This window comes from Halichoerus grypus, chromosome 8, assembly GCF_964656455.1.
Source record: "Halichoerus grypus chromosome 8, mHalGry1.hap1.1, whole genome shotgun sequence".
NCBI lineage: Eukaryota > Metazoa > Chordata > Mammalia > Carnivora > Phocidae > Halichoerus > Halichoerus grypus.
In genome coordinates, this window is record NC_135719.1 from 50,194,796 (window position 1) to 50,212,261 (window position 17,466).

The window sequence follows — 17,466 nt, forward strand, 5'->3', positions numbered from 1 at the left end:
GAAACCTGCCGCTGACAGGCTAAGTGACTTGCCCAGTGTCAGACTGGTAAATGGCCAAACTGGGATTGGAACCCAGGTTCTAAGGCTTTTAGCCGTTATCTATCTTTTTTTTTTTTTTTTTTTTTTAGGATTTTATCTATTTATTTGACAGAGAGAGACACAGCGAGAGAGGGATCACAAGCAGGGGGAGAGGCAGAGGGAGAAGCAGGCTTCCCGCTAAGCGGGGAGCCCGATGCGGGGCTCGATCCCAGGACCCCGGGATCATGACCTGAGCCGAAGGCAGACGCTCAACGACTGAGCCACCCAGGTGCCACTAGCCGTTATCTATCTTGAGTCCCTAAAAGCAGAAGGTGCAGAGATGGATATGTGACTGCACTGGTTGTTCAGTTTTCCAGGAAACAATTCCTGAGCACCCAGGAATTGCCATGCCAGCCACACTTGGGTGCAAGGGGTGGAAACGAGGGCCCCTATCCTCCTCCTGGGGCTTCAGGATAGTGGGGAGAGGACACACAAGGAATTATAGTGCAGTTGATTCGCCGCCAGAGGCGAGTCAGGGTAACATGCCGGCGCCGGGGGGAAACAACTAGCTGCATGTGTTGGAGGGAGGGGGTCGCAGAACATGTTCCAGAATGAATGTGTCGGAGCTGGAGGTAGGGGGAAGAAGCAGCTTGTGAGGAAGGCCGTTCCAGCAAAGTGAACTGCAGGTTAGGGTAAGGGAGATAAGGAGGTCGGTTGGCATGTGGCGGGGGGGTGAGTGTCCAGAGGTAGGAGGGCCTTGAATGCCAGATAGAGGGGGACCTTATGCCCGGGCCACACTGGAGGCTTGCGGGAAGGGGCTGCCTATGGTCTCATCTACAGTGTGCCAGGGGGGAGTTTGCTGAGGCACCGTGGAAACCTGCCCAGAGAGGCTTGGCAGCAGGCAGCCTTGCTTGCTCAGGTTGCCCAGCACTTCCTGAATGATCTGGGGCCGTGCTCAACATTTGCAATGAAGGTTCGTAAGCAGCTTCCTTGTCCCCAGGGCACAAACTGGCTGGGCCCCCGCTCTGCTGAGTTAAGCAGCCTCACCCAGTGACAGGCACCTGGAGAGGACACTGGGTGTGTGTGTGGGGGGGTGTCAGGAGATTGGGCTCTGCTCCTTGCTCAGTGCCCTTGGCAGTTTCTTGACCTCTTTGAGCAGCTCTGCAACATGACGGGACTAAATGATCTCTGAGGTCCCTTGCAGCCTCAACATTGTGAACATTGTAGGGGTGACATGGGGGTGAGGATGAGTGGGACAGGAGGCAAGTCAGGGAAAGGGCATGTGCACAGGGGATTCAGCAGGGATTCAGTAAGGTTCCCGGGGATGACTTGTCATTGCTACATCCCCGAGAGGAACGAACGGACAGAGCCACCATTACTTGAAATCATGCTGGGCATTGCTCCTTCCGTGGACCATCTCTCTGGGTCTTTAGAACCACCCTGTGCCATTGGGGTGTTGTCCCATTTTACAGATGGGAAACCAAGGCTGCAAGAGGTCCGTTGACTTTGGCCAGGTTTCACTGTGAGTGACAGAGCTGGGATTTGAACCTAGACCCGCCTGACTCTAAGTTCAAGCCTTTTGCACCTTACTATATAGCCCCCTGAGGCTGCGTTCATCCTGCAGGGGCTCTTGGACACGCTGTACTGGACCGGTGGGGATCGCCCACTCACATGGGTCCTGCCTGGAGGACCAGCTTCCGGTTTAGCCCCATGGCAGGCACCTCTGACCAAATCCTCTGGGACACGGTGGGGCATGTTGGCCTCTCCCACAGCCGCCTGCCTCGTGGGCTGAGCTGGGTGGATTTGTGTTGACAGGTGAGGGCAGTTTCACCTCCTGGGGTAGCAACTGCCCAAGGCCTGTGCTGGGCAGTGGTGGCACCTATGGGAATGTGATCCCTCCTTGTAGCCATGCTTTGGAGGTGACATCAAGTATGTGGGTAGTATTTGGTTGAAGTAAATAAAGCTGGAGAAGGACAGATGGATAGGATCATACTACCCCAGAAGGCAGCCTGGCTTGGGCCCAGCAGTCTGTGGTCACAGTGGCCTGTTCTTCCTTCCTGACCTGGAGCCAGGAGACCTGAACCTTTCGTATGTCCTGCCTTGGGGCCCAGAAGAGTGGGAATTTGCCCAGCCAGCTTGGGAGGTTAGGCCACCTTGCAATTGCAGAGGCTTGAGCTCAAAGGGGCTCTGGATCTCATCCAGTGTCTATTTTAGAATTGGGGGTGCTGAGGCCCAGAGAGAGGAAATGGCGTGCTCAAGTTCACATGGCCTTGTATGGTGGAGGTGAAACTGGAATTTCCCAGTACCCAGGCCCGGGATCTTTTCTAGGGCCCTATCCTGTTTGGGAAGGGGGGAGCAGAGAAGCTGAGAACCTAGACCTTGGGGAGCTGCTGCTTTGCTGGCCCTCAGGTTGCCCTCCTTTCTCAGTCGTCCTCCCTTCTGACCCAGGCCTACAGCAGCCCTGTGGGAGGAGTGCCCTAGGGCCCCCCAGGGGTGGTGGAGGACCTCCCTAGGGCAGAAAGAGAAGGACCGCTAACTCCCAGTTCTTTCAGTGCATGTCAGCATATTTCAGTGGAGCATGCAGGATGCAAGACACCGTAGGGGACGCCAGGAAACAGCACTGATCTGAATTTTCCAGGGGAGGCCCCCACCCAGGAGAGGAGCAGAGTCACAATATGAGAGACAGCCTGCAACGGAGGGCCACTTGCTCATGAGCATTGTCAGCGCCAAGCAGGTTAGAGCCCAAGGCCAGGGGCCGCTTCACTGAAAAGTAAGGCAGTAAGTAGAAGGAGGCAGGGATGAGGCAAGTCTCTGAAAGGGTGACGAGGGGTAGGAAAGGCATTCTGGGCCAGGGGAAGAGCTGGAGCAAAGGATGGAGCCGAGCTGTCGTTCTGGGTGTGGTAATAGCCACCTGGAGGGGCTGGGGGGCAGGTGCAAGGAGGGGATGGGCCATGAGGCTGGGAAGGCAGCATGGAGCAGCCAGAGCAGAGCCCCAAGGCCTCAAATATCAGGCAGGGCATTTGAGCTTTCTCTCACGGTCAGCGGGACCACCGAAGATAGTTAACCAAACTGGGTGATGTGGTGGCCAGCAGGGGCTGGACTGCCCAGGAAACCCACCCCGACTCTGCCATTATGAGGTGTTGGACCTTGGGCCAGTGCGTTAGCTCTCTGAGCCTCTGTTTCCTCCTCCGTGAAATGGGGGTGGTAACAGTGCTATTGCAAGGATGACATGGAGCAGTAGTGGGCTGCCTGCCTTGGTAAATGTTCAGAAGATGTCAGCCCCTGCCTTGCCTCCTGGGTAGCATCAGGCTGGGTTCATGGAGGCTGGGATAGCAAGAAGGAAGCCCTTCTGAAAGCAAGAGGAGCTGCAGATAGAGGGGCTGTTTTCCTTTTTACTCCCAGTCAGGGCAGATCTGAGCCTGAAGGTACAATTGGTCCAGATGGGCCAGTGTGTGAGTGATGAGGGCAGGACAAGAGTCTGGGGCCTGCCCACCTAGCAGAACATCCCTGCCGCGCCGGTGTGCAAGCCTGCCCTAGGTTGTCAGGCCCAAGCAGCATTCCCACTTCCCCCTGGGATAGATTCCCAGGACACTTGAGCCCCAGGGAAGGAAGATCATTTACTCTAGTTGTTAGGAGCAGAAGCTTTGGAGTCCAACAGATAGAGGTTAAAAGCCCTTTGTTCACAAGCCAGTATTTCAGTCTTGGTTTCTCCTTCTGAAACAGAGGAATGATGACATCCACCGCAGAAGATGGCCGGGAGGGTTCGATGAGGCAGAAAGTATGTCACGTGCGTGGTTAGCACAGTGCAGCCAAATAGCTGTCTTCACTCAGGGGACATTTACTGAGCACCTGGTGGATGCCAGGCTCTGTACCAGAAGAGGAACAAAACTCTCAGGAAGCTTGTAACCCGGTGTGGGGAGACAGATAAGTAAGCCGTCACCTTGAAACGGGAAGAGACAGTGGAATCGGGGAAGCACAGGGTGTTATGGGAACTGGGGAGGATGTGTGCGCACATGCGTAGGCCTTCTGGAGGAGATACTATTTTTACTGAAATGTGAAGAGGAAATTAACCAGGTTGGGGACAGGGACTGTGCAGGAAGAATGTTCCAAGCAGGGGAGAAGTCACCTGCTGAGTGTTACGTTCTTGGGGTGGACAAGAACTTGTGGGGCCAGGCAGTACTCAGGTAGGAAAACGTGGCCTGGCCCTGAGATTTTCACAAGCCATGGAGAGGCTATTTCTCCTGGGCTGTGGGACGCAGAGGTGAGAGGACGTAAGGCAAGGATGCTTCTCACCATTCAGAGCAGTGCTGCCTGGGAGAATTCAGCCTCCCGTTGTTCTTCCTTCTTCTCTGATGCTCCCCACCCCGTTCCTATTCCCCCATAATCCTGGGGGTCACCAAACCAGGTCCGGTGTGACTGCCTTTGTCCACCGTGGCTCCCATCCTCATGCAGAATGTGCTGTACCCCGAGCACACTGCTCATCAGAAAGCCTCGGGCCCTGACCCTCGGCCCCAGAGACAAGCCTCAGGGCCATTCCCTGGAGAGGAGGGGAAGTTCCCTATAACATGACTAAAGAATGTGGTGGAATGGAGGGAGGAGAAGCTTCCCCCGCCCCCCGCCGGGGTGATGGTGGGCAGTGGGGAGGGCACAGCTCACTGCATGGGGTGCCAGGACACTCGGGGTCCATGGGCAGCCATTGGAGGGCTGGATTGGGGGTACTGGAGTGGGGCCATCTGTCTGGGTCCTATTTCCTGACCTCCCCTGCCCCTACTCTCCTTTCTGCAGGGCCGAAGACCCTGCTTTGCTTTGGGAAAGGACTTTGACACATTTTCAAAATAAAAGTGGAGAGAAATCTCCGGAGGGGAAAAAGGATAAATAAGCTTTAAAAAAATGCAAAGGGGGATGTATCAGTTATTTATTTTCAAAGTCGGGGGAGGCCTCAGCCAGCTCCCTTGAGTGAAAGTTTCTAGCCACTCTGACATGAGGTCGCAGAGAGCCAGGAAGTTCGGGATGCGGCACCTGGAGTGTCTTCAGGCCAGATTTAGAATCAGTTCAGCTCATCTAGGGCCACCCTCAGCCTTCCTGCCTCGGTGCTCTGCACTGCAGGGGTGAGCACGCAAAGACCTGAATCCCTCCCTCCAGCTGAGGTAGAGGAGCTAGGACAGTGACAACAAGGACTGTTGGGCAACAGAGAGTGTGACAAATGTCATAACAGAAAGGTTCAAATAAGCACCAAGGGGACTGGGGAGGAGGATTCATTTCTGGTGGGTGTGGGGGAGGGGTACTCAGTGAGGAAAGCTTTCAAGGGCTAGCTGAGTTGAGGCAGTCTTTGAAGCCCAGCTAGGATTTTAATGGGCAGATCAAGCAGAAGGCTTTCTAGGTAGAGCAAATAATGTGATCCAAGGTACAAGGTGGGAAATTCTGTAGGACTTTGGAAATAGGGACATTTGATTTTCTTAATTTATTTAAAACTGCTTTATTGAGGTAATAAGTCATATACTATATCATTCACCCGTGTAAAGTGTACAGTTTACAGAGTTGTGCAACTGACGCCACAATCGATTTTAGAAAATCTTTATCACTCCAAAAAAAAAAAAAAAAAGCCCCATACTCATTAGCAGTCACTCCCCATTCCCCCAGTCCTCGGCAACTACCAGTCTACTTTCTGTTTCTATGGATTTACCTAGTCAGGATATTTTGTATAAATGGAATCCTATAACGCATGGTCTTTTGTGACTGATTCTGTCGCTTGGCATAATGTTTTCTTTTTCTTTTTTTTAAAGATTTTATTTATTTATTAGATAGAGAGAAATAGCATGAGTGGGGGGAGGAGCAGAGGGAGAGGAAGAAGCAGACTCCCCGCTGAGCAAGGAGCCCCAATGCAGGGCTCCATCCCAGGACCCTGGGATCATGACCTGAGCTGAAGGCAGACGCTTAACCGACTGAACCCCCCCAGGCGTCCCCGGCATAATGTTTTCAAGGTTCGTCCATGCAGAAGTATCAGTATTTCAGTCCTTTTTATTTTTCCTTTGCCTTCATTCCTCTTTATGGCCAAATAGGATTCCACTACATGGATATACCATATCCACCAGTTGATGGACATTTGTCTTGTTTTCCCTTTTGACATTTGATGTCAAATGTGACATTTGATGTTTTGGTGTAGATGTATGTTTTTAGGACATTCCGTTTGAGTGGAGCCTAGGACCCTCATGGCAGGGAGTGGGAGGGGACAGGGTGAAGCAGAGCAACCTGCTCACCCACTCTGGACTCTGAGTGGTTGGGTGGGGGTGAGAAGGGCAGGCTCCTGTTGTGGCCTCACTGAGAGCCTGTGGCGGATGGGGCCAGGGCAGGGCCATCCCCCACCCGACACACACCCACACGATTGCATCAGATCTGACAGCAGTCTGTGACGCTGGAGATAGCCTGGGCAGCTGCTATTTTCCCTGTAAATCAGGTGCATTTGTCCCCCGTGTCCTGCCGAGGGCCATAATCAGTTAAACACATAGAGAAGTGTGAGCTACGTGGTTAGTCCAGAGGAGGGGAGTTTGTCAACAGGAAGCTGGCCAGCCGGGGGGACGAGGTGGTCAGGAAGCAAAGGTTAATAAGCCAAGTGTAAACCGAGGCTAGGCTCCTAGGCTCCCACCCCTCCCATCCTCACATGGGGGCAGTGGTTTTGTTTACAGGAAATGCTGCAAGTTTCTCACTGGCCCCATCTAACAGATTGGGAAACAGAGGCACTACATGAAAGGGATCTGCCATTCAGAGACAGAAGCTAAGGTCTCTGGTGCTGCCGTAAGCAGCAGGCTTGGTAAAACCTGGGCCTTGCCCTCAGCGCGGTGCCTGTTTTTGAGTTCGCAGGAAAATACAGGACACAAAAACAAGAAAGAGTTTTAGTCTCCTAAAAAAGAATACCAAACCTCACCCTAACCCCAAAGTGAAGACACAAAACAGGGCTTTAATTACCATCTTTTCTTCCTTTCCTTCTTTCTTTCCTTTTTTTTGTTTTGTTTTGTTCTCCAGCCAGAAAACATTATGTTGTTAGACAAGGATATTCCCATTCCACACATCAAGCTGATTGACTTTGGCCTGGCTCATGAAATAGAAGATGGAGTTGAATTTAAGAACATATTTGGGACGCCAGAATTTGTTGGTGAGTTTTAGGCCTGTTTCTCTCCCACAAAACATCTGGGATCAAAAGGTAGAGAAATTCCGGGAATAAACCCTGTGTCTAGGGCTGTGGTCTCTGGGCTGAGAGGTGGTGGCTTGGAGAGCCCCCCCGCCCCCAGCCTTAGAAATAAAATGTCCCGCTGGTCTTCTGGGTAAGAGTTCAGGTGCTGGCTTTGAGCACCCAGTCAGGGAGGGGGAGGCCAGGTGGGGCTACAGGTCTTTGCCGAGTCAGATCCTCCCGGAGCTGGCCCCACCCCCTGCTCTTAGTTGAATTTATTGTGAAGATTTAAAATTACTTTGCCCTCTGGCATTCCCATAAACTCAAATTTCTCTGGAGCAGCTTTTGATTTCCTGAAAAGGAAAAGGGAAATCATCTGCCAAATGCCAGATCCACCCACTCACCTCTCCTGTGTGCCTGGCCTTTATTCGTGCATGGTGGGGGGGGGGGCCTCCTGGAGCAGGGCCCTGGCAGCTCTGTCTTCCCTCTGCTTCTCTCAGCCTTGGCTCAGGCCCCAGAAACCCCCGCATGGGACTGGGGCTGCAGGTTGGGGGTCCTAGAGAGACAGCCTTGCAGAGGGGAGAGGAATGAGAACTGAGGACCACCGTCTCTCTGCTTTGGGAGTTGGAGTGGTCTTGGAAATGGAGGGAGGGCGTGGTCTCCCCAAAACCTGGAGGCGGAAACTTCTGACCACAGTCTAATCAAAAAGGAAAATAGAATGTGTCAGATTATCCATTCTGATGGATGTTCAGGTCACACGTAACAGCTCCCCGGCCATTATAGAACAGTGCTGTCCAGGCCCCCCAGACCCCAAGGTAGGGGAAGCTTGCTGTGTGCCAGGCACTCTGCTGGTGCCCTACAGACATTATCTCAGTTAATCTTCAAACAACCTCATAAAGCAGATTTAGTTATTTTCTCTATCAAATGCTTTATTCAAGGCAAAATAACCAGTAGGTGGTAGAGCTAAGATGCAAATGTAGATACAGGCAACATCAAAGCCTGTGCTCTTTTGGTTACACTGGGTCGTCTCTCTATAAAGACCTTCCCCCCAGGAGGCTTACAATTTAGTTGTGGAAACAAGACATCAAACCATCAAGTAAGAGTGCTGGAAGGATCTTTTTAGGTCATCTGGTCTAGTTTAACAAATGTGGAATTGGAAGGCTAGGGGATTTTAGTTAAGGTCAAGGAATGGTTATTCTTCATCTACTGTTTAACAGATATTAGGTGAGTTACTGGAGACACAGTCATGGCAAGGAGTCACACTCAGAATGACACATCCAAGGTCACACAGTGAGTTGGTGGCAGAACCAACTTGAACCCGGGGCACAAGACATCTATTCTTGAACTTTGTCCAAGATAGCAGTTGCTGTCCACTATTCACATATGTAGATAAAATGCATATATTTATTTAGTTAAGTTCATACCAAGTGTTAATCAACAACAGACGGTTCAACAAGAAATTCAGGGCAACAGTGGAAGAAGTGTCACAAGAAAGGATGTGATTAATCATAAAATGAATGATAGAGATATCTCTGAAAGACCATTCAAACAAGATGGCCACTCTGGCAAAGTCAGTGGGATCAACCATGACCTTGAGTCAATGAGAGACAAAGGGCTGGTGTTGTGGGTGGGAGAAGTGTCTGAAGAGGAATGGGGACAGCACCAGGGTAGAGGAGGAGCACATCCCAGGTTCAGTCGTTTATAGCAGGAGGTAGGGCCAGAATTAGTGCATTTATTGGGGACAGTTCACTGTCCACTCCGGATGGAGCAGAGAGTTCCCATCAGACTGGCCATGTGAGTGGGATATTGATGAGTAGGCCAGACTGTGGAGGTTTTTTTCCAGTGGTATGCTGTTTAATGTCTAACAACAGGGTCTCAAAACAAAACAAAACACAACCCTAATTTATAGCATTTGCCAATTTTAAGCTACCAACTGGTCACTGAATTCAGGGTTGGGAAGAGATGCACACAGTTGACTCTGGTGAGCCAGTATGACCAAGCTCCAGCCCAGAACTGGTTTTGTTTGCACCTTACAGATTTATAAGGTGACTTCTTTAGGTCCCTGCCCAAATTATGATGATTTTCTTTACCCAGGACTCCTGAGAAACAGGGTTATAATCACTTGTCCTTCTCCCACCATTCCTTTGAAATCTGAACCTGGGGCACAGTGTTGAAAAGTTATTACTGCCAGCCTCTAGGATTGTGGTGGATCTGTCTTCCAAAAGCCCTCCTGCTACAAAACTGGATTCTTGAGAAAAATATTCTTTTTAATGAAATTCTGGACTCATAGGAAATAAGAGAAATCTTTAAGGGTAGTAACTCCTCCAGCATCACTGGCCCCACCTCCAAAGCCAGTGAAATGAACTTAGAGCTGGGGCTGTGAGCAGCAAAAGAATTCAGTAGAAGGACCTCTCCCAAAGGCAAGGTATGTATCAGCGTTTCAGTGAGAGACCAGCAAGACTTAGATATCCGAGGACATAAGATATTGAAATTATCAGATGTTGAGTATAAAATAAATGGAATGTATATAGAAATAAGAGATAGAAACACAAGAATAAGCAAGCAACAAGAGACTGTCAAAAATGAGCAGGCAAATTCTAGAAAGAACCAGGTGGAAGTTTGAGAGATTCAGTATATATTCCTAGCAATTTAAAATTCAGTGAATGAGTTAAACAGCAGATTTTACACAGCTGAAGAGAAAATTGAAAAATTGAAAGGCAGAGCTGGAAAAATTAGCTAGAATACCACAGAAGGACAAAGACACGGGAATATGAAATAGAGGACAAGTGTAAGAGGGTAAAAATGGAAAGCCTAACATAGGTCTGTTTGGAATCCCAGAGGAGGGAATGGAGACAACAGAGGAGCAACGTTTGAAGAAGATGGCTGAGAATTTTCAGAACTGTTGTAAAAACGTGCATCCCCAGACACAGAAAGGACAATGTATATCAAAGAGAAAACAATAAAAGTAAATCCATTATAGTTATACTAAAGCTAACATTACAGTTAAACTATAGGTTACCAAAGGCAAAGAGATCTTAAAAGTAGCCAGAGAGAAAAGACAGATCATCAATCAATCAATACAAATTTTAAAAAATTAGACCGACAGCATACTTCTCAAAACAACAATGGAAGCCGATGACTGATAGAATATTATCTTTCAAGAGCTGAGGAAAAATAAAAAACCAATAGGGAGCATCTCTCTACTTACTAGATGGGATGCTGATTCATGAATTGCTTAATAAAGTCAATTACATCCTCAAAAAAAAAAAGGACCCATAACTGCATACCCAGGAATGTTATATTTCAGGAATGAGGGTAAATGATTCAGACAAAACAAAGCAAAAAAATTACAAGTGAACAACAAAAAAGACAAACCATGAAACAATTAACCACCAACGGGCATTTATTAATAGAACTTCCAAAGATGTGCTTGTGAATTAAATGACCTTTGAGGGGAAGTCTCGATGCAACAAGTAATAGGAGCGAAGAAATCAGTAAACAATAGGCAAATATAAACATTTTCTGTTTAAAATGATGATGGTAATGTTTTAATTGTGGGGTTAAAAAAAGAACTAAAAGTTGAAGAAAATAATGTTAGGACAGAGTGCTTGAAATTAGTGTTCTAAGGTTCTTGTATTGTTAGAGGGGTCAAAACACTGCTTTATGTTAGAATTTGTTACATAGCCATCCTAAAGTCTCAAGAGTGGCCATTACAAAAATATAAGTAGGGGGGAAAACAATAAGAAAAGTAATAAAAAAAAAAAAAACAAGAAAGAAGAAAAGCACAGAAGAAAATGGACCAACAAAAGCACACAGAGGACAGAAGTGCGTGTATATGCATATCAAGCAGATAAGCTTGGAAAATGAATTGTGTTTCTCAAACTCTCTGTGGTGAAAGACTGGAAAAAAAATGTCTTCAATCTGTCCTGGACTGCTTCTTCAGTGAGATATGAGAAAAATAAATCCCTAGAAAAATTATCACAATTTGAATGTCATGGCAATGTCACGTTGCTCTACGAGTTTCTAAATGCTTACTCCCAATTTCTGTACCTGTTGTGTCTGGACCAGTGACTGTTTGTCTTCAGACTGCACCTTGAATCACTGTCCGAGAGGAAGTCTTTCATGTTTGTGAGGAGACGTGTGCAAAAAAGTTCATAGCAATGTTGTTCCAGTAAGAAAAGAAGTGGAAACCATCCAAATGATCACTGAGAGGACCGTGAAGGGAAGATGCTATATATTTGCTCAGTGGACTATTAGATAGCAGTGAAACCGAAAGACCATGGATGAACCCTGAATGAACACTAGAAGCATAATGTTAAGTGGAGGGAGGGGGCACCAAATGACTACATCATATCTAGTATGACATCGTTTTTATGAAGCTAAAAAATAAGCCAGAAAAGTGGTTCCTTGTGTCTCAAAGTAGGGAGAGGTGGGAAGGTGGGCACACCCCATAGATGCAATGGTTTTAATATTGTTCTAGATGAACAAATGTAGCCTTTCCCACTGTCTCCCTTTTTCCATTATGATCAAACAGGCTCAGCCCTTCTCTCTTCTCTAGCTACTCACCTCTCTTTCTCCTCTGTTTCATGGCCAAGTTTTTTCATGGCATCGTCTACACTCTTATCTCGACTTCCACCATCCGGGCACTAGCTGGACATTACTCACTTTCCAAGTGCTTGCCTGCTTGATCTTTGGGCAGCACTTGGCCCTCTTCTGTCCTGGGTAGAATCTTCTTTCCTAGACTCTGCACCCACTCCTGGTCACCACGTCATCCACACAGCTCCTGTTTCCATGTGTACAATGAATGACTCAGGATTTGATGGTTCTGACTCCCTCTCCTGTTCCCAGGACATGTTTGCCTGGATGCCCCTCAGGCACCTCAGGCTCATCATGTCATTGGCCCCAGAATGTCTTCATTCTCAACTCAGTGGGGAGGTGCCCCTCTTTCAGGCCAGACTCAGGAATGTGGATTCCCCACTGCCTTCTTTTCTTCATTATCACTTTCCAGCGCTGACCTAACTGGTTTCCACCAGAGAGTTCTAAAGCAGGCCTTGTTGCTAGGCCCCATTTCCCCTTCCTGCATCTTCCTCATGCCACCCTGCTCTTCCTCTTCCAGGTGTCCCTCTTCCTCACTATCAAGGCCTCTGTGTAAAAGCTTTCCACCAGAATAACTGGCAACTTCATTTCTCAAAATTCTTAGACGCACAATTATCTCCATCTGTTGCTCTGATTTTTCCTTAGTGAGGATTCAGGAGGGAGACATTTGTCACCAAACGCCCTAAAATTCTCTCGAGCCATGTCTTCTCATTTTCATTCTCCTGCTGATTCTTCAATTTGGCTTCTTTCAGCTCCAGAAATTGTGAACTACGAGCCCCTGGGCCTGGAGGCTGACATGTGGTAAGTTGTACAGGCCACCCAGGTGACCTAGGGATCCTTTCAAGGGCAGCAGGCCTCAGACCCCGGCTCCCGCTGACATCCCCCTCGACCATGAAAACCCCCTTCTCCGCACGTTCGGAGCCTCTGGCTGCTCCAAGTGTGCTGGACCCGCGGGCCAGGCAGCTGGAGGCAGCCAGGCCCGGACCTGAGGCCAGTTAGAACATGGCCACGGCAGAGACCAGGGGAGAAGTGAGGCTGCAGGTGCAGGCTCGGCCCTGAGGCCTGCCACAGCCATGGTAAAGAAATAGTAACGATAGCTCATTCAGTTAACCAAGTGATCACTGAGAGCCTCTTAGGCTCTAAGTGCTGTGTGGGGCCCAGGGATACTGTAGTGGATTTTCTGCACAGACAGGACTCATTTCATTTGCACAGGGCTTTATAGTTGGCCGAGTACCTTGATTGCCTGGTTTTCTAAAATCCACCCAGCGGTTTTGTGAGGTAGTTTTCATTACCCTCATTTTATGACCAGAAAGAGGCTCAGAGATGGATGATAAGGGACTTGTCCCAATCACAGCCTGCAAGTGCAGGAGCCTGATCTTGAACTCGGGTCCTCGGATTGAATGTCCAGAGCTCGATGACTCCAGACACATCCCTGGCTGCTGCTGAAGAGCAGGATGGAGGGGGTCATGGACTTGAGATGGCATCTTTAGGCCGCCATGGAGGGGCAAGTGACCCCTTCCCCTGAGGACCGTGCGGGGGAGTCCCTTACTGGGCTGAGACCAGAGCCAGGTGGCTCTGACTGGCCTGTTTTTTGTTTTTCAGGAGCATAGGCGTCATCACGTACATCCTGTGAGTATCCCCGATGCCGGGGCGCCGACCTAGCTTGGATCCAGGGGACCCGGGAGGAATGAGAGAGGGGCAGGCAGACAGGCAGACTGAATTTACTGATTTTCCTCATTTCCTCATTTCCCACGAGCCAGATATGTTGAAGGCACACGGCACACCTGGCGGTCTGAGCTCTTAGCTCCGTTTCAGACGCTCGGCCGCAGGGCGGAGGTGCAGCCTTGTCAGCATCCCCACTGTGGCCAGGCACACCCAGGCTGCACGTCCTGTGACAAAGTCGGCTTTCGCCCAGAAGCCTTGGTCCAGCCCTCCAGGCTGCCGTGCCTTCCCCGATCCCGCGTCTTTCTCTCCCCTCTCCCCTTCCTTCCCCAACTCTCACAGGCTCTCTTGTTTCTCCCCAGAGCCTCTTTCCCAGCCCCGAAATATTAAGTTGCTTAAGCAGCCATTTCCCGTGGAGCTCCATGTGCAGTGGATCTGTCACTTTCGATCTCTGTGGCCTTGGGCAGATACTTAACCTCTGGGCCTGTTTTCCTCATCAGGAAAATAAGAATCGCAAACTTCCTGCCCACCGGTGTGCTGGGCAGCTTAGATGAGCCGCCAGGTGCAAAGCTCCCGGCGCGGCTCTGGCACGTGGCACGTGGCTGATGAGTCAGCGTGCATTCCAGCAGTGCTTCCCCACCGGCTTCCCCTCACTGCACACCTGGGACGTGCTATTTTTAGGGCACACTGGGTAAGAGTCCGCCAGCAGCCAGAGGCGCCGTGGGGGCTCCAGTGCCCCACACCCCCACACGCCAGTTCTCTGACTTTTCCAGCAGCCCACAGACTGGGAGCTCTGTACGACCTGGTGGACCCCCCTGAGCTGCGGAGGAAGGTCTCGATCCTGGCTGCACGTTAGACCTTTTAATACCTACCGCTGCCCAAGCCCACTGCAGATCTATTATCTCAGAATTGCTAGGGATGGAGTCTGGGCATCAGTATTTTTTAATCAGTTTTAATCAGTTTTTTAAAAAAGATTTATATATTTACTGAGAGAGAGAGAGCATGTGCACAAGTGGGAGGAGGGGCAGAGGAAGAAGGGAGGGAGAATCCTCAAGCAGACTCCTTGCAGAGCGCAGAGCCCCACGCAAGTCTCTCTCCCAGGACCCTGAGATTATGACCTGAGCCGAAATCAAGAGTCAGACACTTAACGGACTGAGCCACCCAGGTGCGCCTGGGCATCAGTATTTTTTAAAAGCCCCAGAGGAATTGGATGCAGAGAAAGAGAATCTGATGCAGTGCTCGATGGTTCCAGATTCTGCATTGGCTCTTGAAACCTTGATTTTTTTTTTTTCAGAACTCTGATTTCCTTATTGAAATATTGAGGAATTTCAGTGTGTACAAGGCACATAGGCTTCTTGCAGCTCATTGGAGTCCCACACAGTTTCTTGAGTGCCTGCTCCTGGTGGGCACTGGGCCAGGCATGCAGGATGCTGACATGAAGGAGGTCTGCCCTGCTTGCCTGGAGCTCCCCGTGTCGGGAGACACCACACAGCTAAGTCGTACTCAGTGGGACCAAAGTCACGCTGGATGTATGAACACGTCTCTGTGAGACACCGCTGGGAGAGGCACTGGTTTGCTGGGGCTGTGGAAGATTTAACGAGTTTAGATGTGATCCTGTTCAAAATGGGGAGTCATAGAAGGTTCTTTGGGTTCAAAGACAGAAATAATGGCCACCAATTCCAGAGCGCTTAGAATGAGCAAGATTGCAGGGAGCACTGTCAATGTATTTATTCTTTACAACAATCATGTGAGGTGGAGGCTTTTATGTTCTTCATTTTATAGAGAAGGAAACTGCAGCTCAGAGAGGTTGAGTAACTTACCTAGGTTCATACAGCTATTGAGTAGCAGAGCTGGGATTCAAATCCGGGACTGAAATATCAAAATTTTCCCAGTGCACCTTGCTGCCACTCTGCCAAGAAAGTGGCAGTGGGTTGGGGATGACCTTCAAGAGATATTTAGTAAATAAAACCAGCAAGAGTTTGGGGCCGGTTAGATGTGGTGAGGGAATGGATGCAAGAGTCAGAGGTGGTCCCTGTGTTCTAGCTTGGGTGCATCCGTGAAGGGACATCATTAATCAAGGCAGGGAGCTCGTGGAGGGAGGTTAGGGCACAGTGACAATGGCACATCTAGGGAGAGGTATCCCATAAGAGGTATCCCAGTATGAGTCAGGAAACAGTAGATTTGGGAGTCACTATCTGAATGACACATTCTTGACAAACCCTGCAGGGGAACCTGACACACCTGTCTAGGCCCTAATGGCCCATCTCTTCCCACACCTCTCAGGTTTGGCTCAAGCTGTTCCCTTAGTCTAGAAGACCTTTCATCTCCTCTGACTGCTGATAGCCTCTTCATTCTTCAAGACGCAGCTGATACAAATGTCAACTCCCCCATGAAGCCTGCATTGGGTTTCCCCTCTGTCCTGTGCTCCCCCAGTCCTTCGTCTGGTCTTCCATTATATTCTGCTTTATTCTGCTTGGGATTATGAAAAGCCATGTCCCTGTGTTTCCTCCCCTTCTCTTCAAGTTCCTTGCAGACACAGTTTCTCTCTGTCACGTACTTAGTAGGAGCTCCATAAAGTAGATTGAATTCAACTGTTAGCTGAAAAGGCTGCTGACTGGCTGCCCAGAGGAGGGCAGGCGGTGTTGCTAGGAGCCTCCCACCCCCATGCAACAGTATGAGTCAGGGTTCCCTGATTCCATCACCCCCACCTCTGTCTACTTAACTACAGTCACGTGTTCCCTCTCTGTGTGCTCAGCCTAAGTGGAGCATCCCCTTTCCTGGGAGACACGAAGCAGGAAACGCTAACAAATATCACAGCAGTGAGTTACGACTTTGACGAGGAATTCTTCAGCCAGACCAGTGAGCTCGCCAAGGACTTCATTCGGAAGCTTCTGGTTAAAGACACCCGGTAAGATGACAGAGAAAGGCATGGGCTTCTGGGGTACTGACCTTCTCCTGTCCCCTCTCCCAAAGACATGTCATTCTGTCCCTACTTTGCCATGGGCTGCCATCTGAACCATTGTGATCTAATCTGGGCAGGTGCTGAGAAGTGTGGATTAGCTGAGACTTGGCATTCATCTTACTTGCTCAAGTCTTTCTGCTTTCTTTCTTGCCAAAGTACAAATAGCTCTGTGTGTATGTGTGCGCACGCGTGCGCGTGTATGCACACATGCATGTTTGAAAATCAGCCTGTGTTTCTCTAGGGCACATCATCTTTTCCGGTCTGTCCCAAAGGCACCTAGAACTAGGATTTGAAAAGGAAAGTGGCAGAGTTTCTAAACCAATTCAGGTGGGAGTTGGGGGAGGCAGACTCAGAGGGGCCAGTAAGTGGGAGAATAGGAGACATGCTAATCCTACCCCTTCTTGGGGCCCAGGGTGAGCCCCGTGGCTATAGAGTCAAAGCAGGAGATAGGCCGGGGATTCTAAGGTGCTGGGTGCCCAGAGCATGGACTAGATGGGACAGGAATGAGATCTCCAGATTCTAGAAGGCCATGTCCTCTTGGTCCCACAGACTTCAGAGAGAGCCAGAATGGGGTCCTCTAAAGGGCAGGGGCCTGGTTTCCCCATCCAACAGCAGTGCTAGGTCAGGTCCCTACCAGAGCAGGGAAGGACGGAAAAGGGATCTGGGAAGCAAATAGAAAAACACCGAGGTTTCGTGGTCTGTGGAGAGCTAAAGCTCACAAGAGCACTTATGACTCTCATAGAGTGTGGCGTTAGGCGCTTGAAGTTCAGGACCAAAGATGAGGGTTTACGTAATGTCACTCTACTGAGGGGCCTGCCTGGACCACTTTCTCTGGAATGCGGGGACTTCAGCCAGTTCCCATCCATCTCTGCATCCCCCATTATTCTGGTTCAGTGGCAATGGTCAAAGAATGCCACAGTGCGGGTCTGACAAGAGTAAGAATGGAGACCATTGCTCTCAGCTTCTGTCTTCATGGATCATCACTGTTTTCTGATCCTCGTTGCAGGAAACGGCTCACAATCCAGGAGGCTCTCAGACACCCCTGGATCACGGTAAGGGCATG

The 17,466-nt window shown here is 49.7% G+C and overlaps 1 protein-coding gene across 6 annotated transcripts in view; it reads left to right on the forward strand.

Moving 5' to 3' along the window:
- DAPK2 (death associated protein kinase 2) overlaps positions 1 to 17,466 on the forward strand; it is a 115,545-nt gene that overhangs the window by 83,100 nt on the left and 14,979 nt on the right. For all 6 annotated transcript variants that reach the window (XM_078079222.1, XM_078079221.1, XM_078079224.1 and 3 more), the window contains 5 exons: positions 7,039 to 7,168; positions 12,532 to 12,580; positions 13,382 to 13,408; positions 16,197 to 16,349; positions 17,410 to 17,455. In XM_078079222.1, the coding sequence (XP_077935348.1) occupies positions 7,039 to 7,168; positions 12,532 to 12,580; positions 13,382 to 13,408; positions 16,197 to 16,349; positions 17,410 to 17,455 (405 nt within the window). The remainder of the gene's footprint in view (positions 1 to 7,038; positions 7,169 to 12,531; positions 12,581 to 13,381; positions 13,409 to 16,196; positions 16,350 to 17,409; positions 17,456 to 17,466) is intronic.